Source organism: Hordeum vulgare, chromosome 2H (assembly GCF_904849725.1).
Source record: "Hordeum vulgare subsp. vulgare chromosome 2H, MorexV3_pseudomolecules_assembly, whole genome shotgun sequence".
Taxonomy (NCBI): domain Eukaryota; kingdom Viridiplantae; phylum Streptophyta; class Magnoliopsida; order Poales; family Poaceae; genus Hordeum; species Hordeum vulgare.
This window is the reverse complement of record NC_058519.1, coordinates 447,563,927-447,580,389: the sequence shown is the minus strand read 5'-3', so window position 1 is coordinate 447,580,389 and position 16,463 is coordinate 447,563,927. Positions and strand designations below refer to the sequence as shown.

The following is a 16,463-nucleotide window of genomic DNA, read 5'->3' as shown; positions in this document are numbered from 1 at the left end:
GAATGTAGCACACCGCTCAGCGTGATTCTGACTGTTTTGTATGAAAATGAAACAACAATATAGTCGAGGGGCCACTTCAGTGGGGGTTTGAAGTTCTTGTATGACTCTGACTAATTGTGGTATTAACTCAAAAAAGAATATCTAGAAATGCTTATATTGTGGGATCAAGATAACTCACATGACAAATCTTAACAATATCAATCAGACCCGAAAGAAAATATGCACACGTCTCTTCCTTTTAATCACACGAGATGAACATGTAGATACAGTACATATCGACAAGGAACGGATGAAAACCATACGTGAAGGGAAAACGGGACTAGGATTACAGGGCAACGCTCCATTAGCATTTCTGTTAACATGACACGCATCCGAAACTGCAAAAGCCAAATATCATTTAACCCATGGAAGACTCTTCGACTGTACCCTTCAGGTTTCTGAAGCTTCTTCCTCATCGGTGGCCAAGGTGGTGTGTGCTGGGTATCTCCACATGATGTCTGCCCAGGTGCTCTGCCCATCGGTCACTTCCTTCACAACCGAAGCCACCTCGTCGACCTCAATACGAATTTGATCCTTGCTGTCCCTGTCACGGATAGTCACGCTTGTAGTTGAGTCGACTGTGATCGCCAAGGGGACGCCGATTTCGTCTGTCCTTGCATACCTCTTACCGATTGTAGTGCCTGTAACAAGTAGTACCCGAGGCACAAATTACTTGCCAAATGTACAAGATATTGTTTCCCCTCCTGGCAAAAATGAACTGTGGCGAATTTGCCATGCTCGCCAACTAAACTTGCCATCCTTGACGAATACAAATTGCCATGAAAAATGTTTGATTTGACATGCCTAAAAATCTGACGTTCGCTGGATATTCGAGTCCTACAAAAATAGTCTAGTATGGAAATTGACATAATACATAATAGCCTGTTTTGAAGAACAAATTCTGTTCCATGATTCATTCAATCGAAACATGTTGAAAAGAAAACAGAAAACAGGTTCCAATAAAATAATCCACTGAAATAGTGCAACAAATATCGATGTTCACAAAAGCAGGAAACTGGACAGAAGTTTAAAAAATGGATGATATCTCATGCAGATTAAATATCGACATTTTAACTAAATGTTTTGATATTTAACCTATTTTACCAAAGAATGCCTAGTGGAACTTTGGACCTACACGCGACCATAAGCAGTTTACAGTCAATCGACAAAACATCAAGAACTAGTTCTCATCCATCTCATCTCTGGAAGGAGAAAATATCAATAATGTGAAACAAAGATCAAAAGCAAAATTTAGGTGTAAATGGAGAACCAGTTATGCTATGCAAATTGCAACGCTTCGTATGGCTAGAATAGAAATAAACACGATGGTTTTCTGTAAGTTCAGTGGTATACCTGTGATGTCGATAATGTGAGAAATCCCTGCTGTTGTCAAAGCTTTTGAAATTTTCTTGGCGACAATATCAAATTTCTCAACCTTGACCAGTGGAAACACGGTACACTTGATTGGAGCAACAAGAGGGGGGAAACGAAAAACATTCAACTGCTCATCATCTGTCCTGCCAGTCCTTTGATAGAAGCAATGTTCGAACAAGCAGTAAATAATTCTCCCTATGCCAAATGATGGCTCTATGACAGATGGAGTGAACTTCCTTTGATGTTCCTTTTTCTTCTCCATGTTAATTGAAACCATATTCCTCTTTACGGTAACATCCCTCCCAAGGGTACAGACCTTAAACTCAACCTCCCCTTTAGACTCTAAAGCTGCTTTCATACCCAGAGCTTCAGTTTCACCCATGGCCTGTTGGCAGAGAAAGTTAAGTGTTGACCGACACAACAGCAATAAGATATGACAAGTCAATGTGGAGACGAAACTTACTTCCAATGCTTCGAGCACCGCCTTCTGGTTCCCTTTGAAAGTAAGACCAAGCTCCTTCTTTGATGGGGTTATAACTAACTTCTGAATGTGCCAAGAAGAAACTTGTCATTAGCAAAGCAGGTAATTCGAGAAACTCGCCAAAGCATCACAACTGCAAGATTTTCAGTAGTAATAATTCAATTACTCAGTGTACAATGAGAAACTTGTATCATAAGTAAGCCTCACCTCCACTTCTCTGGGTTCTGCGAATTTCTCATGAGCTTCGAGTGGAACACCACTTTTATCCTGCTCAATGTAGAGAGTAGAATAGGGTTAGTTCTATTAGGATAGTTATGTGCAAAATACACTTAACACAGTAATATATCAGCATCCCACTATTGTTTGGTCTAGTCCTATAGAACAAAGGAATACCAAAGAGGCGACAGTTAGTGGATGAAAAATGCACTTATCTCTTAATAAAAGGGACGAATACTTTCAAAAACTCTAACGAGGGAGTAGTTGAGCTAACAAAACATGTTTGGAAAAATAATTCCAATTGCCCACGAGGTAACTCATTAACCAAGAACATGGCGAAGGGTTGCGATTTCGTACAACAAGTGGTTTTCCAACAAGAAATATTCAGCTCTCAAGTTTGATACTGACGGATAGCTTCGAAGTTGTATAGTGCAGAAAACATTGTACTCGCAGTTCTACTGAATGATGATACATACCGAGTGGGCACGCAAGTCATACGCTGACCTATCAGCAATTCCAACACACTCGATCCACCCATAAGAGCATTCGATCTCTGCATCCCAACAATCAGCAGCATAGTGAGCCATTTCATTTGGCAGATGCTGCCGGAATCGTAGACGGTCTTTGTCAATCCCAAGCTGTGTCAAGAAGAGATAGACCCTTCCAATGAAGTAGCCAAGGGTCTCATTGTTCACAGTTCCCTGCCGGTTGCAGCAAGTGTTACTTAGACAAACATCAAAACTAGTTAAGAGTTTGGTACTAGGAGTAGCAAAAAAGCAAAAACAAGAGCGGAATTAGACAATACTAGAAGTATACAAATATAGTACCTCAGAAACAGCTTCACCGAGCTGAAGTCTTGTGGCGGATCCTCCTGTCAGTTGATCTTCTCTCGGAAACATCAGGAACTCTAGATCAGAAACATCACTAAACTTTGGATGAGACTTGTCCTCTGGGTCCACAAAGTGCTCAATCTCCGCCAATGTAAATTCACGGACTCTTAGAAGGCCTTGACGGGGAGATATCTAGCAAAACAAATTCGTGTTAGACCACAGAGGTTATTAAGCAATGCCCTACAGTTATTAGGAGCTATTGCACCGGTTTCCACCACAACTACTCCAGTTCATCTCAACAGTAACTGGATAATAAGTCTCTGGTAAAAACATTTTTACCACTGGTTTGAGTTACATTATTCATGTAACCGTCATTAAAACACAACTTCTTTTGTCATTTCCATCTGGTCAACTAACTTTGACTGTCTCACTGCTAGTTTTGGCCCCAAAAAATCATTGTCAGTCTCATAGGAGCATAAGGTTTCTTTGGAAGATATAATCCCAGACAGGACGGCACAAGAGAACAGGGTGTTGAAGGAACAGCAGCAAGAGAAATAAGCACATTCTGCTGATAGTGGAAAGGAGAAGATAGCTTGAACCAGTGGGAAAAAACAAAAGAGCTCCTAGAATCCGAATACCTGACAGATAAACTGTTTTATGTACCAAACATGAACGATGCCATCAAAAGGAGTTTTTACATATGTTCTACATCACACGGTAGATTGCAAATTAAACCCTGGCAAATATGTTAATAAGGAATCAATATAAACCCATGTAAGGACGTCAATGAGTAGAGGATCTAAACCCAAGAAAAATTGATAAGAAAAAAAAGATCCCAAAAGAAGATTAAGTAGTTAAGAGAGTCATGCCTCGTTGCGGAAAGCCTGGCCAATTTGTGCTGCAGCGAAGGGTAACTTGTTGCCATTGTAGTAATACAAGTCTTTGAAGTCCACAAAGATACCCTGTGCTGTCTCTGGCCTCATATACCTGCAAAACAGATGTAGCAGATGAGCTAAAACTATATCGAACAAAGGAGAACATAGCGGTTTTTAATCTCACCCTGCGCTCAAACCTGATGGTCCAATGGAAGTCTGAAACATGAGATTAAAGGGGTATGGATCTGACAAAGGATTCTTTGTGTCGGGAGCAACAATCCCATACTCCTTAATCTTAGCACCTAATTGTTCTGCTGACAGATCATCCAAGACAGCAAGAATATGGTTTAATTCTTCTACCTTCTCTGGTGACAATGTAGTGTCTTGCTCGAGCTTCTCCTTACAGAAGTCCTTGAGTAAGTGATCAGCACGATAACAGTTGCCCATCTTTTCATCTTTAACCATCAAGTCCGTAAACTTCTCAACATGGCCAGAGGCCTTCAAGACAATTTCTGGTGTCACACATGGACAGTCCACCTCAAGCATCCCTTCCTCCAACACGAAATGCTAAGGCGGAGAAAAACACAAGTAGATGGTAAGTTGATTATCTATGCATAAAATATAAATACTGTGTTCTCAGAATGTATATAAGAAAATATATCAACTAATATTATGCTAAAGATCACTAGAATGATACCTTATGTATGCAATGAGATTTACATGCATGGAACTGGAATGATTTTCCTTTGCTTGTTACCATAGGGGCGACGTTTGAATGCACATCTCAATAAAACTGGATCGCGACTTTTGTCACTAACATTAATGAATATTGCGGTTTCTAAATATTATTACTGAAATAGGGTTTTTTTTCAGGGCGTCAACAAAATCAACTTAGGAACTAGTAGCGCAGTCATCCTTGTCAAGTTTCATAACAGTAATCCAGCAGTCAATAGACCCCGAGCAGGCGCCCAGCCAGCAGTGGAGATATGAAGAACAGAGACACTGCAAGGAAAGTGGGCAGAGGAAAAAGGGAGGATGAAATGTAGAGAATGGATGAATACGGAGGAAGAAGGTACAAGGAAAGAGGCACCCCTCCACAGGTCAAACTGGATCACCAGTGTCCACAGCATTTGTGCAAATGTGGTATGAGTGTACGAGTTCGTTGAATCCAAGTGTACTAGTTGTAGGAGTGTGGGTTGCATACTGAGGAACCTAACAAATGAACGTCTACCATCATTTTGCTTTCTGTGTACCCATTTTCTTTCTTATTTGTCGCCATAGGCCCAAAGAGACCTCCCATCGATTCCCGTGTGGGGCAGAATGAACTGACCAGCAGTGAGTGGTTCGGCGGCGCCAAGTGGACTCATTGACCACAACCCCAACTAGGTTGCTATTCCTTCTTCATTATTGGTTATGAATTGTAACTAAGAGGGGGTAGAAAAATAGCTAGCCACATTTGCAACTTTCTAGTCCCTCTGAGTCACAGTGTGGATCGTTCTAGAATTTCTGCTAGTCAAACAGTATTAGGTTTCACCACGACTAAGTTGATATTACCAGATATAGCACGAAATATAGCTTAATAATGTATACTTAAGTTTTTACTGAACACGGTATACTTTCATATAAATTGATGGTCAAGGTGTCACCTTGGAAACCTACAGTATGGCTTGGAAGTAGTACAATTTAAGGCAGCAAGTTCAGTATAAGCCAAGATGGGAATGGGCCGGGCCGGCACGCTGGTTCGTTGACCCGGCCCAAAAATTCAAGGCCGATGGGTCACATGGGTCGGCCTCAAAAAAAAAAGGGTCAGTAGAGCCGACACCAAGTAACCCGTTGGATCAGCGGGATCAACCCACCTTGTGGTCTCGTATCTCACGACAGCTATGTCCTAATCGTCACCCTCGTCGATCTCTGCCGTGCCAGTGGTGCTGCCTCCTGCTCACCATCCCATTCAAGTCCAACTCATTATCCGGCTCACCGTCAGCTCGCCCTCCCGTACGCCGTCTAGCTCTATGATGCACATTTGAGACTAGTCCATGTCAGTCTGATGTCAACTAGTAGTGCTAGCGGCATCCGATGGTTAGACACAATTCATCCTAAATACCCGTTAGGCCAACGAGGCCACTACTATTCATGATATGGGTCGGTCCATGGCCTCTTAAGTTGGCCCTGAGGCCACTAGGGCCGAGTCCAAGGCCAGGTCCAGGTAGGCCCATACCCATCCTGGAGTATAAGGTGATCAGTTCCTCCTAATCTCCTATATTCGCAAAGCTAAAGTTTACAAAGTTGAGGAAACCAGGCTAGTCTGCTGCTGATCAACAAACTGATTTAATCAGAGAGACGATCGCTCCAATTTACATTACAGGAGGAAAATTTAGCTCTAAAGTGTCCAGTGTCCACATTTCTCGATTGGAAGGTAGCCAATTTGAGCAGCGAGCACATGCTACACGACACCACAAGTAATACAAATACAAAACAAACAGGGCACGTCACTGAGTTACACTCAGACACACTGTTTGCAAGTCGAGACCAAAACTGATCACCCAGTATCAGAGCATCTCCAACAGCCGCGCTTCGCGTCGCGCGTAAAAAACTTGTTTGCCGCGCGCGCTTCGGCTGGTTTAGCGCGGCTGCCAGCGCTGGCTCCAACAGCCGCGTTAAAATGCAGCGCGCGCGCCCCGCTCCAGCAGCGCGCAAAAAATGCAGCGCGCGCGACTCGCCGGGCATTTCACATATATGGCATTTTGGACACAAAATGAGTTTGAAACATTCATTAAAATGCAATGAACATATGAAATTTGACACAAACAAGTTGATGAATAAAAGTTCATGTCCACAAGTTCAAAATCATGCCCACAAGTTCATCCAACCAAGTTCAAAATGCAAACTAAAGTTCAAGACACAAATGAAAGACACAAAATGCCACCCGTCGCCATGGTCATCCGCGGCGGCAAGAAGAGGCTGCGCGCGAGGCCGATGCTCGGCGGAGCTCCGGCGGTGGCGAGGCCACCGCTCCCCGCGCTAGGGTTTCCGGCGGCGGCGGCGGCAGGGGAGGGGTCGTCGCGGCTGTACAGTGGGGTGAACGGGGTGCCGGCGCGTGCGTCCATGGGTGCAGTTCGCCGGCGCCGGCGCGCGCGGGGCGTAGGAGGCGGAGAGGAGAGAGTGCGGCGCGAGCGCTCGAGTGTGGCACGCGCGGAAGCAGGCGCCCCAAATACACCACGCGAGATAGCGAATCCGACCACGCGCTCAACTTCTTATAGCCCGCGCGGTTATTGCGCGCGCTAAAATGGCCTGTTTAGCGCTGGTGTTGGAGATGCTTTCATTAGCATCAATTGCAAGCTCTCTCGCCACAATTCATATAACCAAGAAAAAGACAAAAAGGGCCACATTCCCCTCGAACTCCACGAATACTCGCCCCCGATCAAGAATCTCACCAAACTAGGACTCTACAAGCTCGCGAGGTAGTAGAAAAAAAAAAGGCATGGCACGCAACCTGGCGCCAGGAGGCGAGTACGTTGGCCTTGACGGCGCACCCTGGCGGCCCGTAGTCATAGAGCCCCGCGACGCCTCCGTAGATCTTGAAGGACGGCACGTAGAAGAGGCGCCGCTCGAGCGTGTTCGCCACCACCACGCGGAACGCCTCCCGGTTACCTGCCATGGCTGCCAGCTTCCGGGTGGTTGAGGTGGTGGCGCCAGCTGCAGCAGCGGCTAAGGTTTGCGGTGGGTGAGGTTTTGTTGCGATGGCGCGAGAGGAGGACGAGAGGAGGCGGAGGAGCATGGATAGATGGGCAGTGCGGGGTTGCAGATGCGACGCGGGCGGCGAGAGGCCGACGGTCGGGACCCGCTAGCCAGCGTGTGGTGCCGGATGCCACAAACGATAGGCTTGGAAAATCGTTGGGCAGTGCTAGGCGTAAGAGCATGGCTAGCACACTCGTATAATGCCCTAACACACTCGTATAATGCCCTGATCTATAAAATAACCGTTAAAATAGAGGCGAAGCGAAAAAAGTTGTCCGACCATACCCCTTAAACGCATTTGGTCCGTAAAAGAAATTAAAAGGCATGGCAAAAGTTCGTCATCAACCTTCAGATTCACGGGGTGGAAGGCCGACCCGAGGGAAATTTCCGCACGACCGTTCCACGCTCCCCTCCTCCGCAGCCGTTGCCCCACTCACTGCGTGTTCCGTACATTCTTTCCCGTCATTCTTCGGCGTCATGGAAGCCTTTCAGCCGGCGGATCTCGTCAACGTGGAGGTTGCGCACGCGCAATCCCTTCCAGCGGATCTCGTCGCCCGCCAATGTCGCCCCCGCCGTTGCCCTAGTCACCAACGCGTCAGCCCGCAAGCGGCAAGGCAACGTTGTCGTGCAAGGCGGCATTCCGGCTGGCCCAGCCAGAAGGGAAGTCGCCCCGGGCACCGCAGCTGCTGCACGATCTGCCTCGGCCGCCAGCAGGGAAGATGAGCAAGGTTTTCGGGCGTGAAGCGGAAGAAGGTTCCTTCGAAGAAGCCTTCTCCCACTCCATCTGCCCCGACGAGACATTCCCCGACGGTGCCTTTCTACGGCGCTGCTTCTACCGCATGCGAGGTGTTCGATGAAAGGGCCGGAAGGTATGCATCTTCACTCACTTATTTTTCCTTTGATTTTTCGCCAATGTGGTAGGTCGTGATGTCCTTTCACTCAATGTAGTGGTGGTTCGAACAATGTTTATGCCGAGTTCGTGAACTTGTTGGCCACCAACACAGTCAACATCGATCAAGCCCCGATCGCTGGTTTCGATTCCAGTGAATTGGAGGGTGGCGTTGATGACCACGGTGGTGAAGATGAGGTTGAGGAGGTAGATGCGGGGACGTACCAGCAATCGGGTGTTTCCCAAACTGCCAAAAGCGTGAGATCGAAGAACTACACGATCTTGGAAGATCAAATCTTGATCAAGGCTTGGAGTGCGCTGTCTACGGATCCTTGCACGGCTATGTCCCAAACCGCCAAGACGTATTGGCAAAGAATTGAAGATCAATACTTCCACTTCATGGACAAGTATCCCAACAGGACAGAATCTTTCGGTCACTCCAAGGTCATTGGGATGTGATCAAGTCGGCTTATAGCCGTTGGGCAGCTTGCTTGGAACAAGTTCACAATGCTCCTCCAAGTGGAACCATCGAATCCGACTATGTGAGTTGGTTCATGTCAAATCGTTCCATCAATTTGCATAATATTAAATGGTTCCATCAGTTTGACTTTGTATTAATTGTGTAGGAAAAAGTTGCCCAACAACGGTACAAAGACATGGATGCTTCCCAAGGCCAAAAAAAAAATATAAACTAGAGCATTATTGGGAATTGCTCAAAAACTGCGACAAGTGGGTGTTGATTGACAAAGAATCCCCATCGAAGAGAGATTCATTTACGGACATGGATGAAGATGAAGATGAGGATGGCCCAAGAAATTTGAACAAGCCCGATGGTGACAAAAAGACAAAGGAGAAGATCAAAAGGGAACACAAAGCATCAACCTTGCGAGACAAGATAGATTCCGTGTTGCAATCAAATGATGTATTACTAGCGAAGTCTTTGGAGGCAAAGATAGAGTTGACCGAGAAGAAGGCATGAGAGAAGCAAGAGAGGTGGAAATTGCTCAAGGAAGTCGAGGAGAGAAAAGCACGTGTCGCTGAGAACAAAACCATGCCCAACCTCCTTGCCGAAGAGAATAGGATCATGACTTTGAACCGCAATGACATGGACGACATCAGCAAAGAATGGCATGATATGACAAGGAGAGAAATTTTGAAGAGGAGGATGCTTGCGTGTTACAATGGCAGTGATGATTTCGGTGCCGGAGTAGGGACAAGTGTCGGAGTAGGAACAAGTGTAGGCGATGGATTCGGGGGAGTCGATGGATTCGGGACCGCTATGACCTCAATGGTGCACACTAAAGAACGACCTGGATGCATGAAGTCCTTTTGCGTTTGTCTTTTAAATTATGCTTTCATTTCACGCGGGGACTATGTTTTATTGTTGAAATTCGAACTCATTTGCGAGAATCGCTGTCAAATTCCAACTATGTTCTATTTGGAGGTTTTCCGGTTTGCGAGTCAACGCGGTGGCGCCCGAGCAGACCCCGCATTGACGACCCGTATAATAGCATCTTGTGCGAATATCCTTTTATATGGGTCCGTTTTGGGGGGGTATGCCTCTTCCCACACCCGCGTCGGCCCGCAAAAACCATTTTTCGCGAAGTGTAAACGACTTTTCCGGGTCAGCATTATACGGGTCTCCTAGAGATGCTCTAAGGGAAACTCCAACGCCCCGTGTCCGCATAAGTCCTTTTGGGATAAACGAACACATTCATGCACCTAGCGCGCATGGGCATCTTCATTTTTTTTGTTATGCGTGTCCGTTTTACCCCATTTTTAGATAAAAATTGATCTAGATTTGCATTCAAAGCGGACATAGCTGGACACTTTTTGGCCATTCCTCGTCTCAATGCGTCCGCTACTCAGCCGAACTGGCCCACCTATCATAAACTCACACACAAACCATTTTTTCTCTCTCCCCACCCACCAACCCCACCTCCACCCACGGAGGCCCGGCAGCGTGCCGTCGGAACATAGCTCGCCGCACTACTGCAGTAGAACACCGGAGCAGGGCACATGCACGGGACGGGCCTGTCGAGCTGGTGTCACTATGGGACGTGTTGGTGGCGTTGCGGACACGCTAGGGCGGGTGCTCGCAGGAAAGAACGAGTGCGGGACGATGTATGGGGTGGTTGTTGGGGAATGTTGCATGGGAAACAAAAAAAATCCTACGCACACGAAGACCTATGATGGTGATGTTCATCTACAAGAGGGAGATCAGATCCACATACCCTTGTAGATAGCTAAGCGGGAAGCGTTAAGAAACGTGGTTGATGTAGTGGAACAGCTTCGTTATTCAAATCACCGTCGTCCCACGATCCGTCCCGATCTAGCACCGAACGGACGACACCTCCGCGTTCAGCACACGTACAGCTCGTTGACGATCTCCGCCTTCTTGATCCAGCAAGAGAGATGGGGAAGTAGATGAGTTCTCCGGCAGCGTGACGGCGCGCCAGTGATGGTGATGATCTATTCCTGTAGGGCTCCGCCCAAGCTCCGCAGAAATCCGATCTAGAGGAAGAACTATGAAGTAGAGGTTTAGGGTTGCACGTGGCAAAGTTGTGTCTCAAAAAACCTAAAACCTCTACTATATATAGGAGGAGGGGAGGGGCTAGCCTTGAGGCTCAAGGGAGCTCCAAGGGCGTCGGTCGAAGGGAGGAGGAGGGACTCGTACTCCAATTCGGTTTGGAAGGAGGAGTCCCTTCCTTCCTTCCCAAACCTTTTTTTTCTTTTCTCCTTTGATTTTTTCCCTTGGCCGAAATAGTCCTATTGGGCTGGCCTCACCAACCCACCAAGGGCTGGTGCGCCACCCATGGGCCTATTAGGTTATCTCCCGGGTGGGTGGCCCCTCCCGATAAAAACCAGGAACCCATTCGTCACTCCCGGTACACTGCCGGTAATGCCCGAAATCTTTTCGGAAGCCAAATGAAACAATCCTATATATCAATCTTTGTTTCCGGACCATTCCGGAAACCCTCGTGACGTCCGTGATCTCACCCGGGACTCCGAACAAAACTTCGGTCACCAGCACCTATAACTCAACTATACCGAAACGTCACCGAACCTTAAGTGTGCAAACCCTGTGGGTTCGAGAACTATGCAGACATGACCTGAGACACTCCCCGGTCAATATCCAATAGTGGGACCTGGATGTCCATATTGGATCCTACATATTCTATGAAGATATTATTGGTTGAACCTTTGTGTCAGGGATTCATATAATCCCGTATACAATTCCCTTTGTCCTTCGGTATGTTACTTGCCCTAGATTTGATCGTCGGTATCCCTATAACTATTTCAATCTCGTTACCGGCAAGTCTCTTTACTCGTTCAGTAATACAAGATCCCGTGACTAACACTTTAGTCACATTGCTTGCAAGGCTTATATGTGATGTTGTATTACCGAGTGGGCCCCGAAATACCTCTCCGTCACACGGAGTGACAAATCCCAGTCTTGATCCACGCTAACTCAACAGACACCTTCAGAGATACGTGTAGAGCACCTTTATAGTCACCCAGTAACGTTGCGATGTTTGATACACACAAGGTGACAGTACATGATCTCATGGTCATAGGAATGAATACTTGACATGCAGAAAACAATAGCAACAAAATGACACGATCACATGCTACGTTCTCCCAATGATGTGATCCAGTCATCAAGTGACAACACTTGTATATGGTCAGAAAACCTTAACCATCCTTGATCAACTGGCTAGTCAACTAGATGTTTACTAGGGACATAGTTTTGTCTATATATCCACACATGCATTTATGTTTTCATTCAATACAATTATAGCATGGATAATAAATGATTATCTTGAAACAGGAAATATAATAATAACTATTTTATTATTGCCTCTATGGCATATTTCCAACAGTCTCCCACTTGCACTAGATTTAATAATCTAGTCTCACATCGCTATGTGATTTACATTGGAATGAATCTAACACCCATACAGTTCTGGTGTTGATCATGCTTCGCTCGTGGAAGAGGTTTAGTCAGCGGATCTGTAACATTCAGATCCGTGTGCACTTTGCAAATATTTACGTCCTCTCCTTGGACATAGTCGCGGGTGAGGTTGAAGCATCGTTTGATGTGTCTAGTATTCTTGTGAAACCTTGGTTCCTTGGCTAGAGCAATGGCACCAGTGTTGTCATAGAACAGAGTTATTGGATTTAGTGTGCTCGGCACAACTCCAAGATCCGCCGTGAACTGCTTCATCCAGACACCCTCCTTAGCCGCCTCTGAGGCAGCCATGTACTCCGCTTCACATGTAGAATCTGTTGGAATTATGCCCTAGAGGCAATAATAAATGTATACTTATTATTATAATTCCTGTATCAAGATAATAGTTTATTATCCATGCTATAATTGTATTGAATGAAGACTCATTTACATGTGTGGATACATAGACAAAACACCGTCCCTAGCATGCCTCTAGTTGGCTAGCCAGTTGATCGATGATAGTCAGTGTCTTCTGATTATGAACAAGGTGTTGTTTCTTGATAACTGGATCACGTCATTAGGAGAATCACGTGATGGACTAGACCCAAACTAATAGACGTAGCATGTTGATCGTGTCATTTTGTTGCTACTGTTTTCTGCGTGTCAAGTATTTATTCCTATGACCATGAGATCATATAACTCACTGACACCGGAGGAATGCTTTGTGTGTATCAAACGTCGCAACGTAACTGGGTGACTATAAAGATGCTCTACAGGTATCTCCGAAGGTGTTAGTTGAGTTAGTATGGATCAAAACTGGGATTTGTCACTCCGTGTGACGGAGAGGTATCTCGGGGCCCACTCGGTAATACAACATCACACACAAGCCTTGCAAGCAATGTAACTTAGTGTAAGTTGCGGGATCTTGTATTACGGAACGAGTAAAGAGACTTGCCGGTAAACGAGATTGAAATAGGTATGCGGATACTGACGATCGAATCTCGGGCAAGTAACATACCGAAGGACAAAGGGAATGACATACGGGATTATACGAATCCTTGGCACTGAGGTTCAAACGATAATATCTTCATAGAATATGTAGGATCCAATATGGGCATCCAGGTCCCGCTATTGGATATTGACCGAGGAGTCTCTCGGGTCATGTCTACATAGTTCTCGAACCCGCAGGGTCTGCACACTTAAGGTTCGACGTTGTTTTATGCGTATTTGAGTTATATGGTTGGTTACCGAATGTTGTTCGGAGTCCTGGATGAGATCACGGACGTCACGAGGGTTTCCGGAATAGTCCGGAAACGAAGATTGATATATAGGATGACCTCATTTGATTACCGGAAGATTTTCGGAGTTACCGGGAATGTACCGGGAATGACGAATGGGTTCCGGGGGTTCACCGGAGGGGGGCAACCCACTCCGGGGAAGCCCATAGGTATTTGGGGGGGTCACACCAGCCCTTAGTGGGCTGGTGGGACAGCCCACCAAATCCTATGCGCCAAGGAAGAGAAAATATCAAAGGAATGAAAAAAAAGGGAGAGGTGGGAAGGGGGAAGGACTCCCTCCCACCAAACCAAGTAGGACTCGGTTTGGGGGGGGAGAGTCCTCCCCCCTGGCTCGGCCGAACCCCTTGGGGTCCCTTGGACCCCAAGGCAAGGTCTCCCTCCCTCCTCCTATATATATGGGGCTTTTAGGGCAGATTTGAGACGACTTTCTCACGGCTGCCCGACCACATACCTCCATAGTTTTTCCTCTAGATCGTGTTTCCGCGGAGCTCGGGCGGAGCCCTGCTGAGACAAGATCATCACCAACCTCCGGAGCGCCGTCACGCTGCCGGAGAACTCTTCTACCTCTCCGTCTCTCTTGCTGGATCAAGAAGGCCGAGATCATCGTCGAGCTGTACGTGTGCTGAACGCGGAGGTGCCGTCCGTTCGGTACTAGATCGTGGGACTGATCGCGGGATTGTTCGCGGGGCGGATCGAGGGACGTGAGGACGTTCCACTACATCAACCGCGATCTCACATCGCTTCTGCTGTACGATCTACAAGGGTACGTAGATCACTCATCCCCTCTCGTAGATGGACATCACCATGATAGGTCTTCGTGCGCGTAGGAAAATTTTTGTTTCCCATGCGACGTTCCCCAACAGTGGTATCAGAGCTAGGTTCATGCGTAGATGTCTTCTCGAGTAGAACACAAAAGGTTTTGTGGGCGGTGATGTGCGTTTTGCTGCCCTCCTTAGTCTTTTCTTGATTCCGCGGTATTGTTGGATCGAAGCGGCTTGGACCGACATTACTCGTACGCTTACGAGAGACTGGTTTCATCGTTACGAGTAACCCCCTTTGCTCAAAGATGACTGGCAAGTGACGGTTTCTCCAACTTTAGTTGAATCGGATTTGACCGAGGAGGTCCTTGGATGAGGTTAAATAGCAACTCATATATCTCCGTTGTGGTGTTTGCGTAAGTAAGATGCGATCCTACTAGATACCCTTGGTCACCACGTAAAACATGCAACAACAAAATTAGAGGACGTCTAACTTGTTTTTGCAGGGTATGATTGTGATGTGATATGGCCAATGATGTGATGTGATATATTGGATGTATGAGATGATCATGTTGTAATAGAAATATCGACTTGCACGTCGATGGTACGGCAACCGGCAGGAGCCATAGGATTGTCTTTATACTAACATATGTGCTTGCAGATGCGTTTACTATTTTGCTAGGATGTAGCTTTAGTAGTGATAGCATTAGTAGCACGACAACCCCGATGGCGACACGTTGATGGAGATCATGATGATGGAGATCATGGTGTGGCGCCGGTGACAAGAAGATCGTGCCGGTGCTTTGGTGATGGAGATCAAGAAGCACGTGATGATGGCCATATCATGTCACTTATGAATTGCATGTGATGTTAATCCTTTTATGCACCTTATTTTGCTTAGAACGACGGTAGCATTATGAGGTGATCTCTCACTAAAATTTCAAGACGAAATTGTGTTCTCCCCGACTGTGCACCGTTGCTACAGTTCGTCGTTTCGAGACACCACGTGATGATCGGGTGTGATAGACTCAACGTTCACATACAACGGGTGCAAAACAGTTGCGCACGCGGAACACTCGGGTTAAGCTTGACGAGCCTAGCATGTGCAGACATGGCCTCGGAACACATGAGACCGAAAGGTCGATCATGAATCATATAGTTGATATGATTAGCATAGGGATGCTTACCACTGAAACTACTCTCGACTCACGTGATGATCGGACTTGGGATAGCGTAAGTGGATCATGAACCACTCAAATGACTAGAGAGATGTACTTTTTGAGTGGGAGTTTAGCATATAATTTGATTAAGTTGAACTCTAATTATCTTGAACATAGTCTAAAGTCCACTTTGAATATATTTGTGTTGTAGATCATGGCTCACGCAAGTGTCATCCTCAATTTTAATACGTTCCTAGAGAAAGCTAAGTTGAAAGATGATGGAAGCAACTTTGTAGACTGGGCTCGTAATCTTAGGCTAATCTTACAAGCTGGAAAGAAGGATTATGTCCTTAATGCTGCGCTAGGAGATGAACCACCCGCTACGGCTGATCAGGATGTTAAGAACGCTTGGCTAGCACGTAAGGAGGACTACTCAATAGTTCAATGTGCAGTCTTGTATGGCTTAGAGCCGGGACTTCAACGTCGCTTTGAGCGTCATGGAGCATTTGAGATGTTCCAGGAGTTGAAGTTTATCTTTCAGAAGAACGCCCGGGTCGAGAGGTATGAGACCTCCGATAAATTCTATGCTTGCAAGATGGAGGAAAGCTCGTCTGTCAGTGAACATGTGCTCAAGATGTCTGGGTACTCAAACCGTCTAGCTGAACTAGGGATTGAACTCCCGCAAGAAGCTATCACTGACAGAATCCTCCAATCACTGCCGCCAAGCTATAAAGGCTTTGTGTTGAACTACAACATGCAAGGGATGAACAAGTCTCCCGGCGAGTTGTTTGCGATGCTGAAAGTCGCAGAGTCTGAACTCCGTAAAGAACATCAAGTGTTGATGGTGAGCAAG

The 16,463-nt window shown here is 46.4% G+C and overlaps 1 protein-coding gene across 1 annotated transcript; it reads right to left on the bottom strand.

Moving 5' to 3' along the window:
• Positions 1-218: 218 nt before the first annotated feature.
• On the bottom strand, positions 219-7,646 carry LOC123426589 (glycine--tRNA ligase, mitochondrial 1-like). Its single transcript, XM_045110446.1, has 9 exons — positions 7,309-7,646; positions 4,000-4,382; positions 3,810-3,927; positions 2,938-3,132; positions 2,587-2,811; positions 2,102-2,161; positions 1,877-1,957; positions 1,393-1,798; positions 219-680 (listed from the first exon to the last, which is right to left on the bottom strand). Exons 1-9 carry the CDS (start codon positions 7,591-7,593, stop codon positions 430-432), a joined length of 2,004 nt encoding a protein of 667 aa, XP_044966381.1. The 5' UTR covers positions 7,594-7,646; the 3' UTR covers positions 219-429.
• Between the last annotated feature and the right edge of the window lie 8,817 nt (positions 7,647-16,463).